At 43.1% G+C, this 27,692-nt stretch overlaps 1 protein-coding gene across 1 annotated transcript; it reads right to left on the minus strand.

Moving 5' to 3' along the window:
* Window positions 1–27,691, minus strand: LOC144135206 (uncharacterized). The gene is made up of 8 exons (XM_077667948.1): window positions 27,202–27,691; window positions 25,311–25,518; window positions 18,036–18,183; window positions 14,415–14,536; window positions 12,586–12,703; window positions 9,825–10,001; window positions 8,276–8,386; window positions 1–198 (listed from the first exon to the last, which is right to left on the minus strand). Exons 1-8 carry the CDS (start codon window positions 27,536–27,538, stop codon window positions 58–60), a joined length of 1,362 nt encoding a protein of 453 aa, XP_077524074.1. The 5' UTR covers window positions 27,539–27,691; the 3' UTR covers window positions 1–57.
* Between the last annotated feature and the right edge of the window lies 1 nt (window position 27,692).

The following is a 27,692-nucleotide window of genomic DNA, read 5'->3' on the forward strand; positions in this document are numbered from 1 at the left end:
CCTTGGGTGTCTTTTTTACTCTCAACGCAGTGAAGGTCTCTGGTGCTTCAACTCCCGTCAGAACCCGAACTTTGTCTTCAGGTCAAGAAGCAGCTTGAATTTGTCGCCTGGGCAGAAGCCCTGGGAGTCGGCCAGGTGGACGTTGAACACCACCCATGAGAAGCGATGCCATGCGGGCAGAGTGTTGATGAGATCCACCTGCGAATACGCGCACTTGTAGACGTCTACCCTCATAAAAATGGTCTATAGACAGTCTATGACATCAACTCTATTGCCTTTCTATAGATACCTCCCTTTCTCTTTTCATAGTCTATAGACTGTCTGTAAACAAAAGTCTACGGAAAGTGCATGGCCATAAATCATCTATAGATTGTCTATGGGATTTGTATTGCCTGTACACTTTTTCTAGGATTTGTCTATAGACAGTCTATGGACTTTATAGACCGGTCTATGGAAAGCCTATAGACTGTCTAAAGAAATTTTTGTCAGGGTAAAGCACTGAGCAATACACACGGCGACTACCATCTACACGTACCGTGCAACCTGTGTGGCGAAGAAACCTAGCAGGACCTTTTTGTGCGGAAAGCAGATCATTCTCTACAATGCGAGACCTCTTTGAGGAATTTGCACCCCCATATTGGTAACATAAGCGTGCTTTACGATGATTCTGATAATTCGAGATAATTTTCGCCGGCAGCAGATGCAGTTCAATGAATGCCGAATACTGGTTTCGGCTTGTCGATAATTGTGTTGCGGGAAAGCGAGTGCATTGTTGCGTGTTGTCCAATTATGGGGTTGTGTTTTCCGGCCAAAAACATCTGAAAAACTGATGACATAACGGCAGTGAAATTAGGCCTAGCCATTCTGCTAACCTTTTGGTTTAGAAATAGTGTACTTATCTATCATATACGAAGTAAGAATATGACTGCACAGTACGTCTACGCTATTTGGCGTAGTCTGTTATTCTATCGGTCGCAGAATTGCGCATTCTAATACTTGGCTTAACTACTGTGTTCTTCCGTGAAAATGGGTTCTGTGCCCTGCGCGGTACGCATTGCACTACGCTTAACCTGCTTTTTTTTTTCTTCAGTCAATGAATTCGTCACAAAAGGACGCATTTTATGAAAGCCTCTCACCTCACAGACGGGATAGAGTTGCAACAACTGACGCTGCTAATCAATCAATAAGTGTATAGTAAACAAAAAAAGGATGAGTGATATTAAGTGGATCGTGCAGGCTATTAAAGAGGGAGCATGTCTACAAGCAGTCGATAAAAAGTTGTCATCGAGAAATATCAGATGCAGCGGAGAATGGGGCAAGACGCGACACAAATATTCAAATCGTCTTGGTTATTTCTCGCTCATTGATATAAAACAAATCCTGGCGAATTGTTTTCAAACCATCGTGTGACCTATCATGCTCATCGAATACAGAAAAGTCAGCCGAATGGGAACAGGGTAAAATATAACAAATTTAATACATCAAAATGTGGCATTTCCACCCCCTCCCCCCATGGGGCAGAACCAGACGGCGTTCTAAAATCAGCTTATTCCTCATCCTTGCAGTGGCTGCACCGAGATTTAGATACATGGCCGTAGAGGCAATATTTGAGATCCTTCGCCAATGAACGACACTGTAGTCTGTACCCCTACTGTAGCGGTCCTGTTTTGTTCCAGTGGGCCAGTGCAGTCAACGCATTTCTACCGCCAGGGTCAGCGTGTATATTGGCTACGCCGTATTATTGAATTTCCTTCCTTCACGAAAACTTTTTTTCACTTTAGTGTCACAGTTATACCTTCAGCCTGTCGTGTCCAATGCGTATCCTAATTCATTCGATTCGTAGCGCTTGAACACAAGGTCTTTATTGCGATTAAGGCTACACTTATAGCTTTGCACGTTTACCAGGATGTGTTGGGAATATAACTGTTGACCACCGCCAGACTGAGTGCGACGCTTAAGTTTTGAATCACATCTTATGAAGCTCCTGCCTGCCATATTCTTTTCTCTTTACAGCTCTCTAGTGACCATCTTTGCGAAAGCCAAAACACTTCATGACACCAGCGCTGCTTTCGTCTCTTCCTAGCTTTCTTGGCTTCTACGCTTTTCCCCACTCACTGCTTTCTTATTGTACATTAATAATAATAATAATAATAATAATAATAATAATAATAATAATAATAATAATAATAATAATAATAATAATAATAATAATAATAATAATAATAATTGCCTTTGGGGGAAAGGAAATGGCGCAGTATCTGTCTCATATATCGTTGGACACCCGAACCGCGCCGTAAGGGAAGGGATAAGGGAGGGAGTGAAAGAAAGGAAGAGAGAGGTGCCGTAGTGGAGGGCTCCGGAATAATTTCGGCCACCTGGGGATCTTTAAAGTGCACTGACATCGCACAGCACACTGGCGCCTTAGCGTTTTTCCTCCATAAAAACGCAGCCGCCGCGGTCGGGTTCGAACCCGGGAACTCCGGATCAGTAGTCGAGCACTCGAACCACTGAGCCACCGCGGCGGGTATTATTGTACATTGCGACCATCCGAGACAGCGGCAAAACACGGCTAAGCGTTTAGAGCAAGCAATATAACTCTTAATTTTATTTTGATGGGTCCAGTTAATCGTAAAATCGCATGTTGCCCTGCAGTGCATATACCCTGCTGCTAAAAACTTAGGCTGGAAAATTCATGAACGTTGCTTAACCTAAGACCAATAACGAACTGCAATAACCAAACACTTCTGTTAATCTTGGACTAGGATAGTTTGAGTTGCGCAGGGCTTTAAAAAATGGCGTGCGGAATTTCGCGCCTTCTCGACTGTTTCCTCGGTGACTAAAATTCCGTTCGGTATTATTTTCTCCCCTAAGGGGGCTAATGTGGTCAAGAATAATTGTATTTGTAATGGGCATTTGTCTGGCACCGTCATTTTAATATAACATTCATGATTAACAAAATATCGCGTTTTGCCGCGTGTCGACTTCACCGCACTTTCTTCTACGCTCTTAAAGACGAGGAGGCTACTGTCTTTACTAATCAGTAAAAGATCGTTAAATAGGAGGAGAAAGCTACACAGTTCTCTGCACTAGCCGCAATAAACAGGATGCTAATGATGAATGCATTAGTGTGAAAGAATTGGATATGGCGTCATTTACGAAAAAGATGCAAAGAAAGCCTTACAAGCAAAGCAAAGAGAGGGGTACTTGTTTAGGATCAATTAACCCATCCGCCGACCCATCGCCGACATTGCGTTGCCGTCAACGCATTTGGTCACTTTGGTGCAAATTATATTCACCGCCATGCCGTTCCTCCTTGATTTGGACTAAAATTATGTTACGAAACTTTCATAATCTTACTCTACCCATACTTTGCCTTTTGACGTTGAGCCTATCACTTTTCTTTTTATAGATCACTCAGTTGCATTCAATTTAAGCCCTGACCTGATGACCTAGTTGATATTGTGCTAGAAACCCTCAAATGCTGTATATGCAGTGCCTCGCGACCTCGAGTGTCCCCGATTTTTTAAATAAATTTAAGACATCAAATTAAAGCATAACAAAGAAATGTCAAGGACTTGAAAGCTTACTTACTGATGAGCTTATTTTGTGTTGTTTATAATTTATTTGCGAAGGTAATCGCCAATAGAATAACATCAGCCTTTATTTTCAGTCAATCAAGACGCCAGGCTGGCTTTCTAAAAGGCTACTCGGCGCTGGACCCTATTCACACCATCATTGAGGAGATAAATACGCATAATATGACCCTGTATCTCCATAGCCCTGAAGGCCCTGCGTAAGCCAAATGCGGAAGAGGCGTGTGCAATGGTTCTGGAAAATGCTAGCCTTAGCGTAAGGAACATGCTCCTTGAGAGGGAAAGCCAGTATATTGCCATCACAATGGCCGTTAAGCAGGGACACAGAATCTTTCCTGCACTGTCCACCGCATATTTACAGGAGTTCCTCAAGAACCTGCATTGTGAAGAATTCGGAATAAAAACAGTCTCTGAATACCTTGTTATTTGACCTTGCGAAGCTGCGAACTGGAGAAACTGCAAGACATCAGCGTGCAGCTAGCCGCGGAAGAGAATGACTGTTTTAGGAATAATTATGCAGAAATTGTCTCGGAACGGAACAGCAAAAAACACTAAGAAGCGGCGTACGAAGTGGTAAGGGAATACATGTAAATAATGCAGGTAACAAATGAAGATCCGGGCGCGTGAGTGAAAATTTTTCGATAATTATGATGGAGTGGAGTGCATTTAGCAGACTTAGATACAAGAATTGCAGTTTAATAGCATACTTTAAGAAAAGAGTGTATACCATCCGCATATAGTAGGTACTCACTGAATTGGAAGAAATGCTGAGTCTAAAGAAATGGTCTGAGCGTTAATTCAAGGAAGTTCAGCGAGTCATGAAAGAAAAATGACAGGCTCAAAGTAAAAAACCAAAACCTGAGTAGAGTGATTAATGGTACAAGAATCACGTAACAATATTCAGTAAAAATCAAGAGAAGTGGCACAGGTGCAGTGCATGTAATGCGAGGCCATGATAAGCACTGGTCGTTCACAGCAATGCAGTGTATTCCAAACGAAAGTAAGCATAGCAGGGGACCGCAGAATGTTAGGTGGGTGGATGAGATTAGGAAATACGGGTGGATAATATGATAGCATGCGGCACAGTACACGGTTAAGTAGAAAGACACGGCCTAAGTATTCGTGGTCCAGTGGCCGCTTTTGGGTTGGTGATATTTATGATGAGGGCAACGGGGTTATCCCGTTTATAAGCGCTTTTTTGTTTTCATGCCATCAAACTTATTTTTATATCCCTATTCCTTATAGAAACATTAACTTAAAATACCTCTCCTCATGCAGCCTTATTATTTCTCATTCGCTCAGCTCTTATTGTGTTTCTTAGTTAATACAGGGTTCAGTGCAGCACAAGTACAGTCTGCGTCACCCCTATTTGGAGTGCTCGAGCGGTACAACCCCCAGCAGAAAAATACGCGCCTCGTCGCCGCTTCTACCATAAAAAGTCAAGGCTTGCACGAAAGCGAAGCCATATAGACCTGCAAGCAACATGGGAACGAACACTATGCACAAAAGCCATCGGCTGCTTTCTATATTTCAGCTGTTAACACTTGGTGCACACTGCCCGAGCGCTATAAACAAGGGTGACATAGATTGTACATTCTCTGACTTTGTAGTGTTATACATATGTATGATTTTGCCGTATAGAATGGAAACCATACAGAGTGTCCTGGAAGCAATGTTATTTGATGCCAGAAGATCCACTGAAGTGGAACTCTCATATGCCAGCACTAAATTCAGTGGGGCATTGTGAACCACGTCAAAGTGTCCCTTATACGAAAAATACTTGTGAGTTCAGCCTTGCACAGCACTTCCGAATAGTCAGTGACCACAACGTCCCAAGCACAACGTGATAATGGTAAGTTGCTGGAATGGCCGGACATTCCCGCGGCACTATCGTAAATTTCTTTAGATCCCCTCCTCAGACCGAATGCCAGCTAGCAGGCCTTACCTGGAACGAGGTTGCAAATTATAATCAGAATTTAACCGAAACGGTGTTCCAGAGACGCTTATGTTATACATTTAAAAAAAACAATTTAATTTATTTGGATGTTTGATAAAGATGTTTCACTGATTTCTCTGTGTTAATATCAGTTTGTTTTACTTCCGTGGAGCTTAAAAAAAACGTTTTGATTCAGTCCAGCTCCTACTTAGAACCTATGTGGAACCAGATACGCTCTACTGACAATGCGACCGGTAACACAAGACGCTGGTAGCCTGTAAGGAAAGTGTAATTTGCAGTTCGTATCTATGGAACACTAAAACTAACACTGAGAGTTAACACTAAGATGCTGATTAAAATCAGCATCGTCCTGCTCAGTAGCTCATCAGGCTAAACGTTTGCAGCCGCAGAGTGCTACGCGGTTACCGTAAGCGGTAGTGCCCTGCTGTGGTTAATATGTTTTTCATGTGTATACTGGAATGCGACCAGAATATCGTTTAGGATCAATTTAGTCGAATAATATTAGATAGGCACTTGAAATACTTAAAGCCGATCATTTTGGTTCATGTAAAATGCCTACCATGCTGCCCCCTGGTATTAGCACCGTTCCTGCGCCGCCAAACTGAGAGCAAATAGCGGGCGCTTCGAGCCTGTAGCGCCCGCCTATTTTTTTGCACGCAAAATTTATAGGGAAAAGGTAATCGACGCTACTCAATTTTAAGCTTTTTGTACTTAAGTTGATTCTGTGGCAATTTCTGGTTATATTGATGTGTACCAGGAAGCAAAATCCGCATGTAATGCGCCTAAATATTGATTCAAATATGGACATACTTTCTGATTCTCATTTCAAAATAGTTAACACTCGGAACGAAAAAGTCCTCCTGATTCCTTCGAGAACAGAATGGTGCTGTAACCTAGCCGCAATAATGCACGAGTAAAACCTCACTTCGTGCAGGAATTGATCGGTGTAAACGGGCAGTGGTGACATTATTTTTTATCGCTTCTAGATCAGCACCTCTAGTCTATTGGCAAAAAAAAAAAAACCCCGGTACCTTCTAGACACGTCCAACTGGTCTCACTCCGAGTCGGCTCGTTTAGTCACTATTGATTAACAATGTCTGCGTAGCAAATGCATTATTTAAAAATGGTGAATTAACTGTTGGGAATTTGCAACGCTTGAAGAACTCTCCAGATAAGGAGGCAACAATACGTGTTGATCATTCATTTCTAACCTCGGTACGTGCGACGGTATTATGTCATACTGTTCGCACTGACTACAGTATCTTACCCGCGTCCTGTCAACTTTATTGCTTAGCACAGCTAATAGTACAGCTAATCGACCACTTGGCAAAAACATTCCCAGCACACTTAGTGTTTTTCAGCTCGACTAATCGCGAGCTGGCTGTCTAAACACCGTGCCACAAAATAACAAAACCGCATGCGAGAATGTCACCGAAGCAGCAGCGGGGCATCTGCGGTGGTTCGAGAACGGTATTACTCTGCAGGTTGTGTGATACGCGAGGCTAAAATCTGGCACACTCCAGCTCAGCATTCAACCAGTACTCACTTCAAATCTGGCGAGGGTGATTTGCACGCAAGCAGAGCAGAAGGGCTCTGCAAGCACCACTGTTCTTATCCTCATATGTTTTCAAGATAAGAAATGTGTAAGCACAGATAAAACTGCTGCTAAAGCTTCAAAGGAGGGTAAGGTAATGCGCACAATCAGATGAGCTTTTTATCTAAATATAGTCATGCGGCGAATCCTTAGCATTATACAGTAGCATTTGCGGCAGGCAGATATTAAACATCGCCAGAATGCTTGCGTAACAATACAAAATATTTACTGAGAATTATCCTTCCCTTTAACAAACCAGTTGGGTGGCAGAGAGTGGAATACTAGAAAATATTTCCTGGCAATTATCGTATCCTTTAAGAAACCAATTAGGTGGCAGAGATAGAGAACTAATTGGTGTAACGGCTGGCAACTGTGTTTACGTTGTTCGAAATTGTGGTAAAGCTGTTTGGTTTGGTTTGGTTTATCGGGGTTTAACGTCCCAAAGCAAATCAGGCTATGAGGGACGCCGTAGTGAAGGGCTCCAGAAATTTCAACCACCTGGGGTTTTTAACGCGTGTCGACGCCTTGTGCGAAATTTCCGGCAGCTATAGTTTTAGCGCGGCCTAAAGCGGCGTCATTGAGATCTGCGCAGACTGTCGGGTGCAGTTACTGCCATCGCCGCCACACAAAGGCTTTCTGCTTAAGGGCGTCAGTTTGCCCAATAAAAAATTCAACGGAGCCCATCACAAGGAGTTTGTGACAACGCGCAGCCAGGGCCGCTAATCCTAGTGGCCAATCACGATCTCTTCAGCATCGACTCTTTTTTTTTATGTCACGGATGATGTCAACACGCTCTTTTTAAATGATCAAAGCCATTACGACGAGGATGCACAAAACGAAATGTTTGCCCCTAACTCCAGGCAATAGAACCTCTCTTCTTTCTGGCCGCACTGTCATCTCAACTACGTTTTATAGGGGCATCACAATATTTCCAATCTATCTTGCAATCAATGCAGTTCTAGTGCAGATCACGTGGCACCGGGTGCTCTGCGAGGAAGTTTTGAAACCAAGAACAGTTACAGGCGTGCTTATGCGTACACCTCTGCACATTCACCGCAGAATCGGCCTAATTCAGGGATTGCTAGAATTTCTCCGCGACACCCGCTTTTGTGGACACGTCAAAGCGGTTACCTTCGACATCGTGGTGTCAACGGACTCCCATAAAACAGCGTATTCCGTGGAGTCCTTCATGACGCCTTTGTTCGTGTACTCAACGTTCAAAGTGCTGGTGGACTCGCATCCCTGCAAGAAAGAGCCCATGAGCACAGTTCGCGTTAGTAGAGAGGGTAGATACGTTTGCGCTATTGCTCGTACAGCACCTTTTGTTTTTGCTTGTCGTTTAATATGAGAAATAATACGCCATTTTGTTTCACGCAGTCGGGTGGCAGTCACTTGTCAACTACGCTGCCAATATGCCTTCCCGCACGCATGCATGAGTCTCGGTGTCTGCAAACTACGCAGGTTATGATCAAGGGCCAACTATGAGACGCCATTCTGCTAGCCGCCATCCAGGATGTTTCTGTGGTAGACACCTCTCGATTGTACATTCCTAGGCTTTCGGCGTGTGCGTGGCTCTGTTAATACTGGCACACATGCCATATGCCAGGGGACGTGTTACACCGACTGTTACGATGCTGAACGGTGGAAGGGGCACCTAAGAGCTTTCCTCTAAAAAAAAAAAAACCGCAAGGATAATTGATGACATAGATTGCCGTTCCATTCAGAGAGCGTAAAATCCATTGCGAGTGCTTATGAATAATGGTCACTGACAAATGGAAGTGGTAGACATGCTTCTAGAGGACACAAACTTGGGCGAGTTGGTTCGATTCCGTACGCCAACAGCGCGATAAACGGAGACAAAATTAAACGGGGCGTGAGAAACACCACGCCGTGTTTGTATCGCCTCGTTTCTTTTTTGTTTCTGATTTACGCGCTTTTGAAATATAGTAGATATACTTGCCCACTTCAAAGCCTAAACGACGTCTGTGCTCGTGATCCAGATATAACGCACTGCTTAGGCTGCAAGACTTTTCCGCTTAATTACAAATTTTGGGGGCTTTTTAATTCATCGTTCCAAATATGTTTTACCTCGCCCTTGATTTAAATTTGTAAAATAATGATTTAAAGCTGTTCATATTGCTTTGTATTGCACCTAACTCAAATACTGCCAAATGACTTCCAGACATAGTAAAACTGCGCTAACTTACTATATGATGTTTAAAATGATTTCTGTTTAAATTTATTGAATCGCTCTTACAGGCTATATTTTGTTGCGGGCACCCCGTACGGCCCACTTCATTGGTACTAAACTGATCTGCAATAAAACTCTCATGTTGCGACGCACGCAGGCAGTTTCAATATGTAACACAGAATTTTGCTGCAACGCACGTTACTTGCAAAACATAGCATGCTGAGCTTGAATTTGAGGTTACAAAACATAGCATGCTGAGCTTGAATTTGAGGTTACAAAGTCTCCGCTGCGGCTCGGAAAGAGTGCAATGCCATTTCATCTGATTTTTTTCAAATGTGATTTTGGTCGTGCATTCTTGAAGTCTGCTTTGAAATTATTTGCAGCACATTACATTGATAAAGAAACGAATGCATGAATGGCCATCGACTCATAAACCATTGAAGAGCAGGAAATGTCTCTCGGCTATCTGAGGAAGAAAGCGGAGCTTACCACGTCCACGGGTACAAGCGCGTATTCGGTGCATGCTTCGTACAGCTTGATGTCTGCGGGCCGGGAGATATTCTTGTGATATTTGTAAACCAGGGCTGCCATTTCGAACGTCATGCCAACAATCTTGTCCTTGTCAGGATACTGGTTGCTCTTCTTTACCAGATCCATCATTATGTTCTGGAAAAAAAAAATTGTCACACCTTTTTCGCTAATGTTTAGGGGAATCTCGCAAGGTGGAGTAGATTTGTAATAAGGGAGTAATTACTCATTGCCATCCACCCAAGCGCAGCCATACGGCTACAAAGGAAAGCTAGACAGCTTTCTCAGAAACTTCGCAGTTAAAAGAAAAATTCGTCCTGCTCCGGGGTTCCCGTAGTACGAAACAGCAATTCATGGGGCACAGATGAAGGACAAAAAGACTTATTTTTATCGCTCTTCTTTAGTTCCGACTATAAAAACTACCGACACTTTTGTGTTCACAAAACGTTACGGAAACATTTCCAGCTAAAGAGCATGATTAAGAGGCGCTAACAATGCCGATGCTCGCACTTCGTGAAGTGAGCTTTCCTAAGAACATGTAATGACTCCTGGAAGTGCGTATTCTGGCCGGTGTGAACAGTACGAGCACAGAACAGACTAACGGCACTGGTTGCTGCTGCCACTGCAAACTCTGGGCCTAGGTTAACTTGTGTATTCATAAAGTGGCGGCCACGTACTACCAAAGTGCATGCGAATACCAAAGTACGTGTGAAATATTCTTACCGTATAGGCAAACGTGTCGAGCCTTTGTCGAAAGGAAGCAGCTGAAACGGTTTCTTTCTAAGCTGCGCATACGGGTTCTCGTGACATTCTGATAGGTTAGAATGTTTTCTTTGAGTGGTCGGGGGGGGGGGGGGGGGGGCGTGAACTGGAATTCCCCTTATAATTAAAGGCACAGAAAGATACTGTGTATAATGCGCCATAGGCTGTGGTCGTAAATAAACAACTTCTACTTCATACTGTTAACAACGTTGTAAATGGGTCGCTACTAGAAAGTAGTAAATTTAGGGCAGGCTTTTCAAACCAAACCGATTAGGGCACACAGTTCGTTACAGAACTTGCTCCTCTTGCTTTGTGTGAAGAGATTCGTTAATCAGAGATAAAAACGAAATAATCGAAACCGGAAGTTTATTCTGCAAACAGATTAGAAAAAATACTAATTCCCGGGGTCAAGATGGGACCAAGAGGTGGGCCAAATATTGGTGGCATTGTATCCGCCAGCAGTATTTCTCTAAAAACTTACTTCTGAGATAATTGAGCAGAGCGGCGAACGAGCACTTGCTTTACTAAGAAGACGGAAGAAAATTTGAACCTGGACATTGACCTAGGCACTAAATTTCTTATATTGTATTCAAAAGGCGGAGTTTTTTTACGTAAGGTTCACTCTTTTCTCGAGTTTCAATCTAATCCCTCAAGAGTAATTTTCATCTTGAATTTAAATGGCCATGTTTGTACAAAGGATTCACCCATTCTCTACTGTTTGCATTTCCCTTAAACTGACTCACTCTTGTCGTATATTTAGCATCACAGTTCACTGACGTATTCATAATTACCCTTTATCTACGGCATATGCTGTATATTTCTCTGAATCAATCCACTAAGCAAGTGATGACAAGTAGTGGAGAGACAGTGCCTCCCTCTCTTACGCCGTTCCTGATTAGATAATTTTTCATTTTTTCTGGAGGATGATTACTGCGGTGCCGCCGCTCCAGTTATTATAATTTACATTTAGATACACCTCATCTACACGTTGGTTAAAGAATTCTTGCACGAATCGTTACGTTTAGCCTCAGCGAGGTGCTACTGTACTTTGACGGCGTTGAAAGGGTTATTCTCATCCCAAAGGAATTTCATACCTAGTTGCCAGCTTTTTCGATAAACAGTTAAACCATCGTACGTGTCCGCCCTTTAACTCTGTACACGAACAATTTTCCCTCCTAACAATGCTAATTAAGCCCAGTGGCATACAGCTAGTTGCCCATCAGTTCATATAGTAACGTTACGTATCATTCCTTATGATTCTAGTGTTATATGTTGCCAAGATTAGTATCCAGTGGCAGGCTGTCTGCATACAGACTCTTCTTGGCTTCCTTTTCTGCGTCCTAGATATGACGGCCGCCTTGGACCGCAGCGCTGCTGCCCCTGCAAACTCTGAGCCTAGGTCACGGAGCAAGACTACATAGGTGTTGAAACTCCCGCCAGCGCGAGCGAGCGCAGGCGACCAGATAAAGTCAAAATTGTATGCGCCGACGGGGGCGCATGCAGAGGCGGCGCCTTGCGGCGCCTCGTAGCAGCAGCAGAGAAAAAAATAAAAATGCAGCTCCCGGGCAGGCAGCTCCGGCGGCGCGCGCTCAAAGCAGACGACAAGCAGACGACACGGGTGTTTGCTTGAGCGCGTACGCCGTGACGTTGTATTTCAGTTGTTTCTTTCCAGACCGCCAGCAGGATAGTGGCGCCGCGGGCTTGTGACTTTTTCTGGTCGCCGCAGACGGGAGAGTTTCCACTCCTATATAGTATTCCTCCGTGGCCTAGGATAACCAGCGTATTCATAAAGTGGCGGCCAAGTACTACAAAAGTGCTTGCGAATCTTGCTCTGGTTGAAATGGGTGCTGTTGGCTCCCTTTCCCGCTACATAAAATATTTCAAGGATTAGTGTTAGAAAACTCGATCATTTGTACTGTATCAAAAAATAGTGCACTGGGATTGAGAAGAATGTGCTCACAAAGAATGGATAGTTGCCGGCTGCAACAGCTCTGGCGCCTGGAGGAATCACCTTGCAACTTGTGACATCTGGTTGAATGCTGCTTGACGATACCACGACCACCACGTCTGCCTTGTAGCTGCAGGGGAAGTGGCACACATCGCATTCGAGGTCGTTTTCTAAAACGACTATGAACAAAAAGCATCACCGCATCCTAGCCGATTCTTTCTGCTGTAGTAAAATCCAGGGAATAATGATTTTTGCAATATTAATTGATGAAGTGACACTGTGGCGCTTTGCATGCGAGGCATCCAAGAAGTGTCCCACTTAGCACTGCCCTATGTTCCTTACCTCCATTAGGTCTCGAGGCAACCTTTACGAATGCATTCAACTCTACCTATCCCTGATAACGATGAAATGCGCTTGCTTTGAAATGCGCAACGTTTTCCGACAAACTGTTATCATAAAAACATTAACGTTCAGTGATGTCGTTTATTAACATGTCGTGATATTATGTCATTAAACAGTGAGCATGAGTGATCACTGATCACTATGAAACCGTTATATTAGCTTGCTTTTCTTCACCTCTGAGTATTCTTCTGTATGCTGATTATTGCGCTTGTTTTTCACAGCACCGGTATTCCTGACAAATTACTGCCGTCAACAGCGTTAATTAGAGGTTCGCATGCCAATAATTATTAAGCATGCATATCGCTATGACCCTGCTTCTCATGGTCAAATTCATTTTGAAATGACACTGCTTAATTCGTTGAATACGTCTGCAGTTTATTATTTCTTCCTACAGGAGTCATTTTCAGCCGACGGCCTAACGGCAGAAAGCTACACACAGCGCTGCTACATTTCCTTTGAATATTTTTTTCTAATGGTTGTCTTGACTCTGTGTTGTACTACAAATCCTTAGACACCCAGACGTAGCTACAAAGGAAGCGGTATACCTCGTAAATTTGATTTTTCGGCTCCGAGAGGGAGACCTCTTTTGTGCACCAACTAATTTAGAAGCGGTACATCCTTTCTACAACTACTGTTCCTACACTGTCTCGAAATTTTGATGTCTGCTAGAACTGAAGTAACTGAACCCTCCCTGCTCCCGCCAGTTACTTCATAGCAGTCACCCTATCCTCAATTTAATGCCTTAGTGGCTCCAGCTGCATGCCACATGATGTGTTGCACGTAAAGCATGCGTGAGAAATGCGCGCCACATATTTCTTAAAATGATCGATGTTTCATTGAACTGATGATGTTTGTACTGGCAAATGCGTCCCGATAATTCCTTGTACTTGTCTTACTTCCACCTAATTAATACCTACTCCAAAAGATAAAATCAAACAAACAATATTTTTCTTTGTGGTCTTATTTCTGGCGGCCAGGACACCACACCCATTACAAAACGGTAAGTGGGTCCTGGAGACATTTTTCTAGTAAGAACTACTGGAACCATATAGAGACTGAGTCAGTGGTGTTACTTTCACATATTCTTTTATTCACATTAGGTATATTCATAAGGTAATGTTTTTTTTTATTTAGCCTCGTCTCCATAAATGACATACTCTAGCATAAACATAGCAAGACGCAAAATTACATTTATAAGAGAAATTTTTCGGATTTCCTGTCTTTGGCAACGAGGCTACTCTTTGCGCCTATATCAACATGTCCTATATCATTTCGTACAAAATGGTCATCGTAACAGGTGAGTGGGCGCCCGCAATGGATTATTATTTCTCTAAACTACAGGAAGCATCTACACAAAGATGTGAGGTACTAGATTAGAAGCTACAAAAGGGACGCTATCCATTCTTCACATTGCTGCATGCAAGCCAATGAAAACTCACTCTTTAGCAAGGGCTTTTCTGAACAGTTCGGTGTACTTCGTCATTGACTGAGTGTAATCGAAGGTACCAATAGCAATGATGGTTCTTCTTGTTCGGTTGTAGCCTTGCTGAGTTTTGAACGCCTGAAAAGTTAAAATCGCTGCTGTACTGTCTCAGTCTGCTTAACTGCAAGCAGACGAGTGCCGCGACCACGCGCTCACAGGGGGCGAAAAATTAATAGAACTATTTGCAGTGCACGTCAATTGCAGACATTGCACAAAGGGAAAATTACAAGTCAGTGCCTCTCAAAAGTCACACCCGCAACGGAACTGTATTCAATCGTAATTTCATTTTCTTTTCGAACAGATACTTTTTGACGACTCGCTAGAAGGCCATTTAAACTGATATCTATCAGTGTATAGGAAAGGCCAAAAAAGTAATTTTTTTGCACAGTGTAATCATCACGAGTTTAGCGAACCCGCGCTTAAGGTTTGGAGCCAGTCTAGCTTCGCTGCATCAAGATGTATATGCGGGTGATAAATATCATAAAATTTTTCTCTTTAGCACTGGTAACTGACACAAGAATATTGTGCTATCTTTGTAGCAGTGCGGACACTTGAATGCTGAGAATTCGACATGTGTTCGAAACTATATGCAGGAGACGGGTTCGCATGGTTGGTTAAAAACAAAGCGGGATGCCTTCAGCGCCTTTGAAAAGCAGTAGCTTCTCCCGGAAAATGTCACGTTGCTTGAAATATTTGTGATTTCGTTACCATCAGAAATGATTTCTCTTAGCATGAATAATAGCTTCAGCTAAAATCGTGTCACACATTTGCGGTGCAAAGAAAGGCGAAACGTGAAAGCAAGGCTGAGTTTTGTAACCAAACTTTGAGTTTTCAGCTTCTTGCGTGGTTTTATAAGTCCTCACACTGCTTCGGTAATTATAGCTGGCTTGTTTGACCACATAACCTTACTGATCATTAAAAAAAATTGACCAATAAAAGGCATATTACTTCGTTCTGTACCTATACTCCATAGCAACTTACTCAACAACCAAAGCAGAAACACGCGTCCTTGGATCGAGTGCTCATGGCGGTACATCGCTCTTACCCAAGTAATCACATAGGCAGGTCGCACTAGGTATAGCCGTTCTTACCGGGTTTTCCGCCAGCACATAAAAATATGGTATAGATGGAGAAAACTAATCTCTACTTTACAAAAACCCTGTCCGACCCTATTATGGGGCTTCCAAGGGTCGTTTCCTGGCGTTTTACCTCATAGTTATCGTTCACTTTTTTTTCTAATTCTCAAAACTGTAGAAGCATTGTACTTTGGTATCGGCCAGGAATGAGCTGCCATCAGTAAGATTTGCATTTTTTTGCTCTTCGTTTAACTGAAACGATAACATGTTACTATTTTTTTTTCAAAACAGTCAGCTGCATTTCTGAGGGACGTAAAAAGCTTCACCATCTGTTTCAGACATGTACTGAATAGAAATATTTGTTTCACTTGGCTAGGACACTGGCCCCTTTAAATTTCTGTTACATTTAGCTAAGCTTCGAGTTAGCGCCACTAGCGTTTTGTGGAGAGGTGTATAGGGCAAGAATATCGAGGCTCAGCATTGCATGCTTAAATAAATAAGTGATAATCTCACCTCACTTCTGCCCTGCTATCAATGGGGGTGAATCTATGGAATTGCCGCGTTCCATTGAGAAGCAACGTATGCAGCCGCGTTGATAGACAATGCGGAGTCGGGTCACTTTTCTAGTCGCGGAAACATTTTTTCGAACCCTGTGCATTTCTGAATGTAATTTTTTGCATTCTTGCTTCTCTCTCTGAACGCGGCCTAGATGCCGACATCTACAACGATGAGGGATATGCGGCAAGCATATACTAGTGCTAATCCGCAAGCATGTGGTCTTCTGGGCTGCGGATATTACACAGAACAGCGTCTTAAAGCGAACTGCACAGCCTTAACGAGCAACGCATTAACGTACTTTTCGATAACCGACCTGACGCTAAATCACCGCTCATAAGTCTTTGTATACCGAGTGAAATATTTATGGCAGCGAATGTTCCTCAACAAACTACTTGGCTGTCACCGGACCCGAATGTGTCATTTCATCACACACGCATCAATATTCATCCGCTAAACTGCCCCGTGTACAAATCAGAAACAACGCAACTTGCAAGCTTAGCCATTCAGGCTGGCATCACGAAAATTAAGGACAACAGTATCCCACGTGCGTGGCGACGCTTCTCCAGCCTTTACCGTAGTCTTTAATGTCACTATACTGACGTCATAACAAAACGTTATTCTCTAGCCCAGCATTCTATTTTTAGAAGAAATCACCATGCCCAGTTTCCACACTGAATACTGAGCAATGCTGCAGCTGATTTACGTTTATATTGCTAAGCGTTTGGCTTTTAGCTTGAGCAGCAGCCACATGCGTCTGTCTGTGCGCTCTCAGTTGTGCTCATACTGCCACAAACCGATCGTGTTTATTCGATTGGCACCGCGAGGTTTGTTTCAACAGTGGCGGTGCTTTCGATATTTTCTGCCGCAACAACAAATGTCGAAGTCTAGTAGGAGTTAAGATAATTATACGTAAATACTGTCGTTTTTAGATTGGTTCATACAGTCATCGAAATATAACACATAAATCTAGGGGACTAAAATTTCTCTCAATGTTTGAAGAAAATGGACTTCTATGTTTATTACAAAGAATAAGGGCAAACTAGGCTTCCTTCTATTTACGTGACTTCTTTCACGTGTTTTTTTTTTCAATAGATGTTCGTTTAGTACGGACGACCTGCTCACTTTTACGATTATCGTTATTTGGGAATTACCTATGCGTAAGCTTCTCCGTTTTGATGGCCTTGGGTTTTGCCTGGTTGAAACGCAACCTAAACATCTAAACCTAAACGTCTTCGTATTGGACACACGCACCTCGCACATAATTTCCTACTAATAAAACAAGATAAACTCCATTGTGAATAATGCGAAGATAAGCTAACAGTAAACCATGTTTTATTTCCATGCAGAAAACACGAAAGACTGAGAGAAATGAATTTTGCAGTTTTTTACAATAAACATGTACATTTCATCCTGCATAGGTTTTAAGTGAATACGCACTTTTTGGCATATTTTGAAGTTCTTAAAGCGAGTATGCTTTAGACAACATGTATATTTGATAAAATATAGTTCATTTATAACAACAAACGCTTTTTAAGCACACATGAACCACTTTCTCACTCCAGAGGAGAAGGCTGATATGTCTATTTCACTGGTCGTGAGCATCGACATCCTTGACCAGCCAAGGATGGCCGGTGAGGCAACCCGCACTTCTTTAAAGCATTTACCATTAGTCATTTCTGAAAATGTTCCCTGATATCCACTAGGTAGTACAGAATAACTCTTTATACCTTTACACCACCGCTGTTTTACACCGTTTATAAAATACTGCGCAAAACAATTTTCTATACCCTGTATTTGACGCATGATAGCCTTAGTTGCTCATGCGCCACTAAACCCAACACAACGCAACATAACAGAATAAATTTGCAGAGACACTTTTTTTAACGCAGCACCAGAGAGCAGCGAAGTCAAAGCGATCCGTTTAAATGTTGTAGAAAGCTTACCGCGAAAATGTCCTTGGCTTTGTTTACCCACTGTTCTAGTTTACCTATTGGTGCAATCATCGTGAGGAACCCGTAGTGTAGGATGTTTCTTGACGCCAGCGTTATCAGAACTGCTGTGCTTCTTCGAATGGTAATAGCGTCAATGTACCTGAGCAAAAAAAAACAAAGACATTTGGTTGTCGAAACTCAGCGTGAGCGCTAAGATGGCTCGTAATATTATACCTACACATATGATTCGCTAATGCCCACAAGCACACGATCAAAACACTGGCGGTAAATGCATGTTTTTTTTTTTTGGATACAGTTTACCGCATTGTTCTTAAACTATAGAAACCTAATTTTATTGCTTGTTTTCTTCTTTCAAACGATGCGTTAGACATTAGAATACATGGATCCCCAGGTGGAATTTGCCCGCAAGCGTAAAATAACTTCGAATGGAATTTGTTCTCTCATGCTGTTTCGGTTTGGGTTTCATCGACCGAGACTGCGACGTCAAGTTGATGTTTTCGTCGCGCGATCCACTAGAAAAACTAATAAAATAGCTGATATGTAGTTTTCATTAACTAATACATGTCATCAGCCTGTTCCAAGACCTGGAATGACAAAAATAATTATTCAGCGGTTATATTAGAGTTTCACTAGTGGATCACGTGAACAAATGGTTTGGTTTGGTTTATGGGGGCTTAACGTCCTAAAGCGACTCAGGCTATGAGGGACGCCGTAGTGAAGGGCTCCGGAAATTGCGTCACGTGAACAAATCAACAACTTGACGGCACAAGTGTCGTTCGGCCGGTGAAACGGAAACCGAAACAGCGTCTAAAAGAAATTCAGTTATGAACAATTTAGCGGTCGTACACCAATACCACAGGGTGCTCCATGTATACGAATGCCTAACGCATTGTTTGAAAGAAGAAAACAAGCAAGCAAAATTTTGGTGTTTATAGTACTTTCAGTCTGGTCGCTGGCTGGAAGCGGTTGGGAGCGTTATAGAGCTGAAGTCAAAAATCCGAGCTGAAACTTTTTGCACTCTGAGTAACATGACGGCCAGAAATGCGTGCATCCTCTGCAATCAGTGACTCACTCGCTGGAGGAATGCGTAATCCTTATTTATTTTTGCGCACTCGGATCTTGTGTTGTGTCGGATACCGCCAGACGGAATCTCCAGCAAGCATTACAGCACCGTACGGCAGCATGCCAAGTGGGGTCTTAAGTACGCTCCGTCGTTTGTATGTTGTACCTCGGTTGGCTTTTACGATTCGGTTAGCCTAACAGTCAATAAGTAAATGTGATGATGCGACAAGTTAAACTGTATTTATTCGCTCTGCGATACTATGGTGTGGAAGCGTGTCGCTTAGGAATGGCAGGCGCAGCCAAAGTAAGTGGCTGGGCTCACCAGCTCAAATACACTTCTGAACGCAACAATTACTTGCCATAAAGGTCACTGATTGCGCTTAAGCATGGCTGCTGTCCACGTAAAGCTTCGCTACACTGGCTCAACACAGGTTTCTTGATAAGTGTATAGTCTGTTTCCTCGGATCTGACATCCGAATCAAGCTTGTGCGACTTTTTGAGAAGCAGCTTACTTCAGCGACAGAGTTAGCCGACACGCAGCTAAACAAGCAGGCCGCACACAAAATACAGATAAAATTAGAGGGGGTACTCAAGCTCTGCCTTAAGGGTATAAAGCCGTAGCGTAAGTAGTTAACTCCCTTATACATGCAGACGATCATTCTCTACTTTGCATTCATAGATCCCTGGTTGTCCTCATACCCCTTCCTGGCTCAGTGGTGCCGCGTTTAAGCGATGCGCCACTGCCCTGTGATTGGAGGTGCTCCCAGAGGTGGAGCTTGTGCGGCCCAGGTTCCTGTTCCCGAGGCACCAATGATTAATTTAACTGCCACTAGCCACAGTAGGCAGTTTTCTCACTATCCGGTGGGCAGGTTGTGATGACGCCGCAAGGTCACGTGACCTAGGTGGCCGACCTGCCTCCTTGGTTGCTCGCTTGGGACCTCCTGCCAGAGCCATTTGCGTAATGTTTCGCTCACAACGCTGGCACAGGGATTTTTTGGCGAACGGGCCATTTAACACTGTAGCGTTACAATGGATTGCCACTAGGATGTCGATAATCAAACACTTCTACGTCAGGCGCGAACCGCCGCTTTCAGTTCATAGCAGTAGAATCGTAAGCGTACGCTCAGCAAACAACACATCAGACTTCAGCCGTCTTCAGTTTTGTACCTAATATTCTTAACCTTCTTTTTGTATCTTTTACATGCAGCTCTGGGCGGGTTAGTAATAAAAAGGCTTAAATTCAAAGAGACCTAAATTCTAAGCAGAGTTTTGTGAGTTTTATCTGTTTGTTCCCCTTTAAATGCAGTTCCAATCAAGGGTAAAAATTATTTAATTTTGAATTACACAGCATTGTGCTCGATGAATTATTTTTTTTTTGTATGTGTGCCAAGCTCTCGCGTTCTGCTGCCGTGAAAATGCGTCCTGCAGCTTTCAGCATATATACAAAAATAGTGTTCGGTTTTATTCAGGTTACTATAGTAACCTGAAGAAAAGCGAACACCATTTTTTAAGATAGTTATTGCTTTCACATATCGCTCTTGTTTGCTTGGTTAACGGATTATTAGAGCGCATCTTGCGCGAACCATAAAATATTACGATGGGCATGCCGTGTCTTTTATTCCTTGGAGCTCATACTAGACGAAGACAGTAGAATGAAGAGGAGATAGTGCCCATGTCCGACTGTTCCTATCGACGCTGGGGAATAAGAAAAGTTTGAACAAATACTTCATGAAGAAAGGCCCACTGTTGACATGTCACATTGCTGTTTCTTGAGAGGATAGGTTTTCCTGATACACAGCCTACCTGATTCCAGGATGAATGCTATGTTGGGTTTAACATCCCGAACATGCACATGGTTAGTGTAGAATGCCGTATAGCAGGGGTCTATGTTAATTGAGGGTGCATAGACGTATTTAACGTGCATTCATACGGTAGAGAGCAAACTCGTTTAAGCAATTCGCTTCCCGTGAATTAACCTGGTGACCACGGTTCGAACCCACTCTTTGCTGCCGCAATGAACCCTGTCTCTTCCTGCGTATCTCCTTTAAACTTAACCTAAGACACAAAATTTCCAAGCTCACGAGCACCAAGCCAATGGTGTATGTCTTAAAATTACCGAAAACCAGAATCCTGCTTGTTTTTTCTTGTTTTATGCGGGTTTAACGTCCCAAAGTGACTCAGGCTATGAGGGACGCCGTGGTGAAGAGCTCCGTAAGTTTCTACCACCTAGGCTTCTTTAACGAGCACTGACATCGCACTGTACACGGGCTTCTAGAATTTCGCCTCCATCGAAATTAGACAGCCGCGACCCGGATCGAACTTGCGTCTTTCGGGATTCCAGCCGAGCGCCATAACCACTCAACCACCGCGGCGGCTCTGAATCCTGAGTTGTGCAATAATTAGGCCATAATAATGTAGTGTTATTAACGAATGCGTATTTGTAGCAGGGCTGTCGAGTTGGGGCAAACCGAAGACCCCAAAATTTCATTAAAACTTCATATGTATTTAGGCATAATGCCTTCAACAGCAACACAAATTTCATGTTTATTTTTAATTTTGATATCCTTTCTGCGGTTTTTCTACTCGAGCTAGAATTTAGGTCTAGTGACGTATATTTCCTGATCGCATTTTTTTTTAATATCAGTGTTTTGTCCTTTTCATCCAATAAAATGCACGGAAAAAGTCCTACTAGGCATATGTGTGCTATAGAATGTAGCATTGCGCCTTTCTCTACAAAAAGCAATCAGAAAATCAGGATTTTTATTGACTTTCTAATAATCCGTCGAAAACCAACGAATATGACTCTAGAACGCTGAAGGCCGAAGGAAGAGCACTCTTTTAACTGAATTTTTTGGCACATGAAGTCATACGCTGAACCTTCTGTTTCGTACAGAGTTGCCAAGTTGTCAGATCCAGTCCAAATGCTATTGTCTTTTTTCTTGGAAATTTCCTTATCTGACCTCTTTTGTCTCCTTCTCGCCATCTCTCCAAGTTAAGCTTGGATTAGATTTTTGAACGTGAGCTTCGAGCGTCGGCTGCACAGCAGTTATAATCAAAGCTATGTCTATAAAATTTGCAAAGGAATCATAAATACAAAAGCAGCTTGCATTAGAGGTCGAATAAGTTTTAAATTTCTTTTAGCATATATATTTTTGTTTTATTTTGGTACTGATGTACGTTTTTCTTAAAATCTACTATTCGCAGAGTGCTGCAATTTTTTTTGTGAAAGTAGCAACCCAAGATTTAGATAACTGGAACTAAAATTATGGGCTTCTAACAGAAACTAGACTTGTTAAGTTTTAACATTATCGATGATAAAATTTAGTCAGAAAATAGATGCGCCTGAGCTATTGATTCTAGTTATAGTTCTGTATGTGCCAATAATTGACGTCAGTGAGAAAAAAATTATTTGCCTGTGCAGTGTAGCTGCCGATAAAAAGTACATAAAACCTTATAAAAGTTTTCAGAAAAACGCCAATGAAGTCACCAAAAACCGTTTTATTCATCAGAGCTTCTCTTGAGAGAACAGCTACAGGAGATGCCCTAGAGGCCGAAAAACGTACCACGAACAAGGCTAATTTCCAACCGAAACAAAAGTTTGATATCAAAAAGTTCAGAATAATTAATTTTTGCACTTATTCAAAATGGACAAAAAAACGTCGAGGTGACCCACTTTTCCAGTCAACGTGGCGAAGAAAAAATCCAAAATTAATTTTGAAATCGGGAATAACCGAGTGAAATATATATTCTTAAGAATAAAGAAATTCTCTGTCAGACGATCGCAAAATCTCACCCCACCTTAGGTGCCTTTCACTGTGGCCTACCTCATGCAAGTATATAACGGTGCAACAGCCATGCAATATCCGCAGTCCCTGCGGATATATCAAGGGACATCATACAACATCACTAAGGTCATGTTTGAAAATTGCAAATTGGTTTTGAGGAAAGTAAATGAAGCAGTAACTGTCTCACATATCTCGGCGGACACCCGAACCGCCTCGTAAGTGAAGGGGTAAAGGCTGCGTTTTTACGGAGGCAAAACGCTAAGGCGCCCGTGTGCTGTGCGTTGTCAGTGCACGTTAAAGTTGCCCAGGCGGTCGAAATTATTCCGGAGCCCTCCACTACGGCACCTTTCTTCCTTTCTTCTTTCACTCCCTCCTTTATCCCTTCCCTTACGGCGCGGTTCAGGTGTCCAACGATATACGGGGCAGATACTGCGCCATTTCCTTCCCCCAAAACCAATTATTATTATTAAGGTGGGACTGAAAAAAGTAAGGGAGAAAGGTGTCGTAGTGGAGGCCTGCTGAATAATTTTGACCAGCAGGGGATCTTTACCGTGCACTGACATCGCACAGCAGATGGGTGCCTTTGCGTTTTGCCTCCATCGAAACGCGGCCGCCGCGGTCGGGTTCAAACCCGGGTATTGCGGCTCAGTAGACGAGCACCTAAACCACTGAGCTACCACGGCGAGTATATTTTACTTCCATCAGTGACTCTGAACGCTCCGCCTACGATGGTAATTCGGGTACGGTCATGAGAGTATCTCAGGCGACGTGGATAAAGAATTCATGGGCAGTTCTAGTTATGGCTTTCTAGTGCCAGCATTTCTAGAGAACTCCTAGCTGAAGTAGTTTCCGGAAAAAAAACACTGAAATATTCTGCGACAAATTTAGTGCCCCAAAAGTTTACTCTAAATCTCGGTCTTGTTTATATCCCCCCCCCCCCCCCCCCCATATGTCAAGGTGTTTAGAGCACAGCGCATGTCATAGACTGCAGTCGGCCTCCAATTTAGAGCAATACGTGACCTAAGCAAACTTGTACACGTTTTGGAAATATCCAGTGAAGACCAAAACGACATTTTCAAAACTACCGCACTGTACATAAAAAAACATTACACGCTTCAAAGGAGGTAAGCTTCAAAGGAGGAAAAATCGTGTTTTTGTCGCGAGACCTAGAGGTGATAAAGCATGTTCTACTGTATGATGGTCAAGCAGATGTGGACTTTGAACTTTTTTCAAAGCGAAACGTTATATTCGCTTTTATTCCACCCTGTGGCTTGATTTTCCTTCAATGGGTATCAAGAGCACTTGTGAAAAGCAAACTTCATTCCATGGCATTACTAGCACAAAACTGCTCAGCCGCTCATTTTGTTATATAGAAAAGCAAGCAAATGACATAAATTATAGAAAGCTAGAAGATGTAGTGCCATGCTGTTCGATTCTTAGAGAGGGTAAGATGCTTGACAATCAATTAGGAGAGCGCCGATTCTAAATTACAGGAAAAGAAAACATGCATAGCGGTACGCCGAAGTCACGACCTCTCCGTGTCGTGTGATGCGCTATTCTAACTGAGCGACGCAAAATGTGATCTCCTCCTACAATGGAATATAGTTATATATTCCAAAGCATGGTATGTAACTACATAGACACCACTGCCGTCTTCTAATGTAAACACGAGCTATTGGGCAACCATGCTCCTTGTTGCCATTTGTAGCGTTTCAGAGCTGTTTCCAACGATTTCAAACAATCTCATGAGAACCTGTCCATCGACAGAGAACAACTTAAATGTTGTATCGCGGAGGTACTTAACGATGCAAATCTTCAGAGTCAGCGAAATATTTCCTTTTGCAGCAAAGAATATAACAGAGTATACTGAGGGGCCAGTTGGTCAGACATATTATAAACAAAAACGTAGCATATGAACAGGACGAAGAAAGGCGAAGACAGGACGCTTGCTGCGCTTACAACTGAATAGAATGAGACGGTAAACCACGCCCCATCCCAGAGCAACAACAGGCATGCACATGACTTAAAACAACCTCTTATCATCTATCGCTCTTTCTCGTTTCTTTTTCTCTTTTTTTGCTCTTTTTCCACACGTTTTAAAATTATCAGTTTGTTTTTTACCTTGTTTTATGTCTTGCGCATGCGTGTTGTTGCTCTGGGATGGGGAGTGGTTTACCGACTCATTCTATTCAATTGTAAGTGTGGGAAAGAATAGGCTACGGTGTGTCGCGGCCACTGTGTACGAATGACTCCGCAGCACTAATTGTCATAGGGAGGTCTTCGATTGCAGCGCTAACACAGCTGAAAGAAAAGCTGCCTAGTAGTGGACGCGCCAAACCTCCTGAAGCAGCAATTGCTTTCGCTTCTGCGCTTAATGATATCAGCTTCCAATTTAAGTTCCCTGTTCCACGTCACTTACCTAATGTCGAAAGAAAGGCCGCCTTTGGTTCTGTTGTACCCGCCGAGGACTTTCTTGAATACTTCGAAGCTAATGTAAAGGTCCCTGGGCACTATCACGTTGCCTGTGACGTATACGTCCGTATAGTAAATGTAGGTGCAGAGCCCGTCCGTTGGGTACATGTTCGGGATGGTTGCCGTGGCCCCCACCGTGCAGACAAGTTCTTTTACTGAAAATGTGAGGCGGCAGGAAGACAATTAGAACGCCTAGCGCAAATATGTCCAAAGCCAGGTATCTGTTCAAGATGCAACACTAAAAAGGGTCACAGTCCGTATTATACACAACTATAAGAAACGATGAAGTTCAGCGTGTGACGGAGTCCCGTCTGGCCGGGAGCGTACATTTGAAAAATAAGAGACGCCGACCAGTGAAAAAATGATTCGTTCTTGAAGTTTCGGCTTCCACACGGAAGCCTTGTTCAAAATGAATTCATCACCAAACGAGGGTCGTTTAAATATGGTTGAATAATCGGCGCCAGGAGTGTGCGTATATCGGGTTTAGATTACCGTCGTGTTGGTTTAACGTGTGTGACGTAGTTTGTATGATTAGGGATTCCAAATGAAGTCGTGATGCTGCTACTTTTTCGATTGCGATAATCCTTGCCTTGTCACAGTCAATTTTGTGGCCATTCACGACGGCGTGCTCCGCTAAGGCGTTGTTGCGAATGTTTTGACTGTGACAAGGAAAGGATTATCGCAATCGAAAAAGTAGCAGCATCACGACTTCATTTGGAATCCCTAATCATACAAACTACGTCACACACGTTAAACCAACGCGACGGTAATCTAAACCCGATATACGCACACTCCTGGCGCCGATTATTCAATCATATTTAAACGACCCTTGTTTGGTGATGAATTCATTGTGAACAAGGCTTCGGTGGGGAAGCCGATACGGCAAGAGCGAACCTTTTTTCACTGGTCACGTCTCTAATTTTTCAAAAAAAAACTAAGAAACAGAGCGTCTATCTACGGTGTTATAAAACAAATTGATTGCGGTTATGAAGCAGAATATTATGCCAAGTAGGCCATACAGAAACGCTTACCCGTGGGTGTCATATTATATGAATGGCAATTAAGGTTTCAAAATTTATTGTTCCTTCTCGTTTAAATATGTCCAATTATCTCTACATATATTATTACCAAGTAGCCTTTCAAGTGCTTGAACGGTAAAGAAGAGACAATGCCAACAAATCGAGCCCTAACATGTCGTGCTTTCAGTTATAGTTTCGGACCTCATGCTGATTACCCACTAGCCCGAACCCTGACCCTTCTAAACCTGACTACCCCTTGTACCTATAGCAATGATATACTCTCTTTCGCGTAGACGCTGTAACCAGCAGCTCCTCTGCAGCACGAAGCCCTTTGTGTGAGAACTAGTGACGTAAGGCATCCGCCACGTTGGCTCTATAGTTGGAGCTTCCAACAGGTTAAGCCGAGGACACGGAACCTAATTCCGTCCACATGAAACGAAAACTGAAATAGGTGAATGTAATTTCTTTTAAATCTTTTTCAATTTTATCCGCTGTTTGTGCATATTGATTTTTAAAGTTTGTAACAGGAGGTCCCCTGTGCAGGAATTGGCTTTGGGGCCACCCTCTGTAGTTAACAAATACGTGTATGTACTGTTTGATTGTTTAAATAAATTGATTCTGATTGGTTTATTCGTGTCATATACGGTACACAAGAGCGCTCTATTAGCATTTTGGAAGCATAGTAGGCGCAGCGGGCTACGAGCAACGCGTTCCATGCACCTTTTTTTCCCCCAACAGTGCATTTAGGCAAATACTACCGGAATCCTGCACTTAAGCCTTGCGCGTTATTGAGCCTAATTTGAGACCAACGATGCCTACCTGGGGCAGTCGTCGTCGTGGTTGTTGTTGTCGTAGTTGTCGTCGTCGTCGTCGTTGTTGTTGTTGTCGTCGTTGTTGTCGTCGTCGTCGTCGTCGTCGTCGTTGTTGTTGTCGTCGTCGTCGTCGTTGTTGTTGTTGTTGTGGTTGTTGTCGTCGTCGTCGTTGTCGTCGTCGTCGTTGTCGTCGTAGTTGTTTTAGTCGTCGTAGTTGTTTTAGTCGTCGTCGTTCTTTTAGTCGTCGTCGTCGCAGTCGTAGTCGTCCTTATCGTCGTTGGCGTAGTCATTGTCGTAGTCATTGCCATCGTTGGCATCGTTGCCATTGTTGTCATCGGTCTCATCGTATGCACCGTAACAGCAGTGGGCGGAACAATCGGCGGCAGCGTTGGGCGTTCAGTTGTTTGCTCCGCAGTGGTTACAGGCGCAGCGGTTGCCGCTCTTATGGTTGTCGTGGGGATACGAGGAGGGGAAGATGGAGCGCCTCCCCCACCTCCA

The sequence above is a fragment of the Amblyomma americanum genome, chromosome 5 (assembly GCF_052857255.1).
Source record: "Amblyomma americanum isolate KBUSLIRL-KWMA chromosome 5, ASM5285725v1, whole genome shotgun sequence".
Taxonomy (NCBI): Eukaryota; Metazoa; Arthropoda; class Arachnida; order Ixodida; family Ixodidae; genus Amblyomma; species Amblyomma americanum.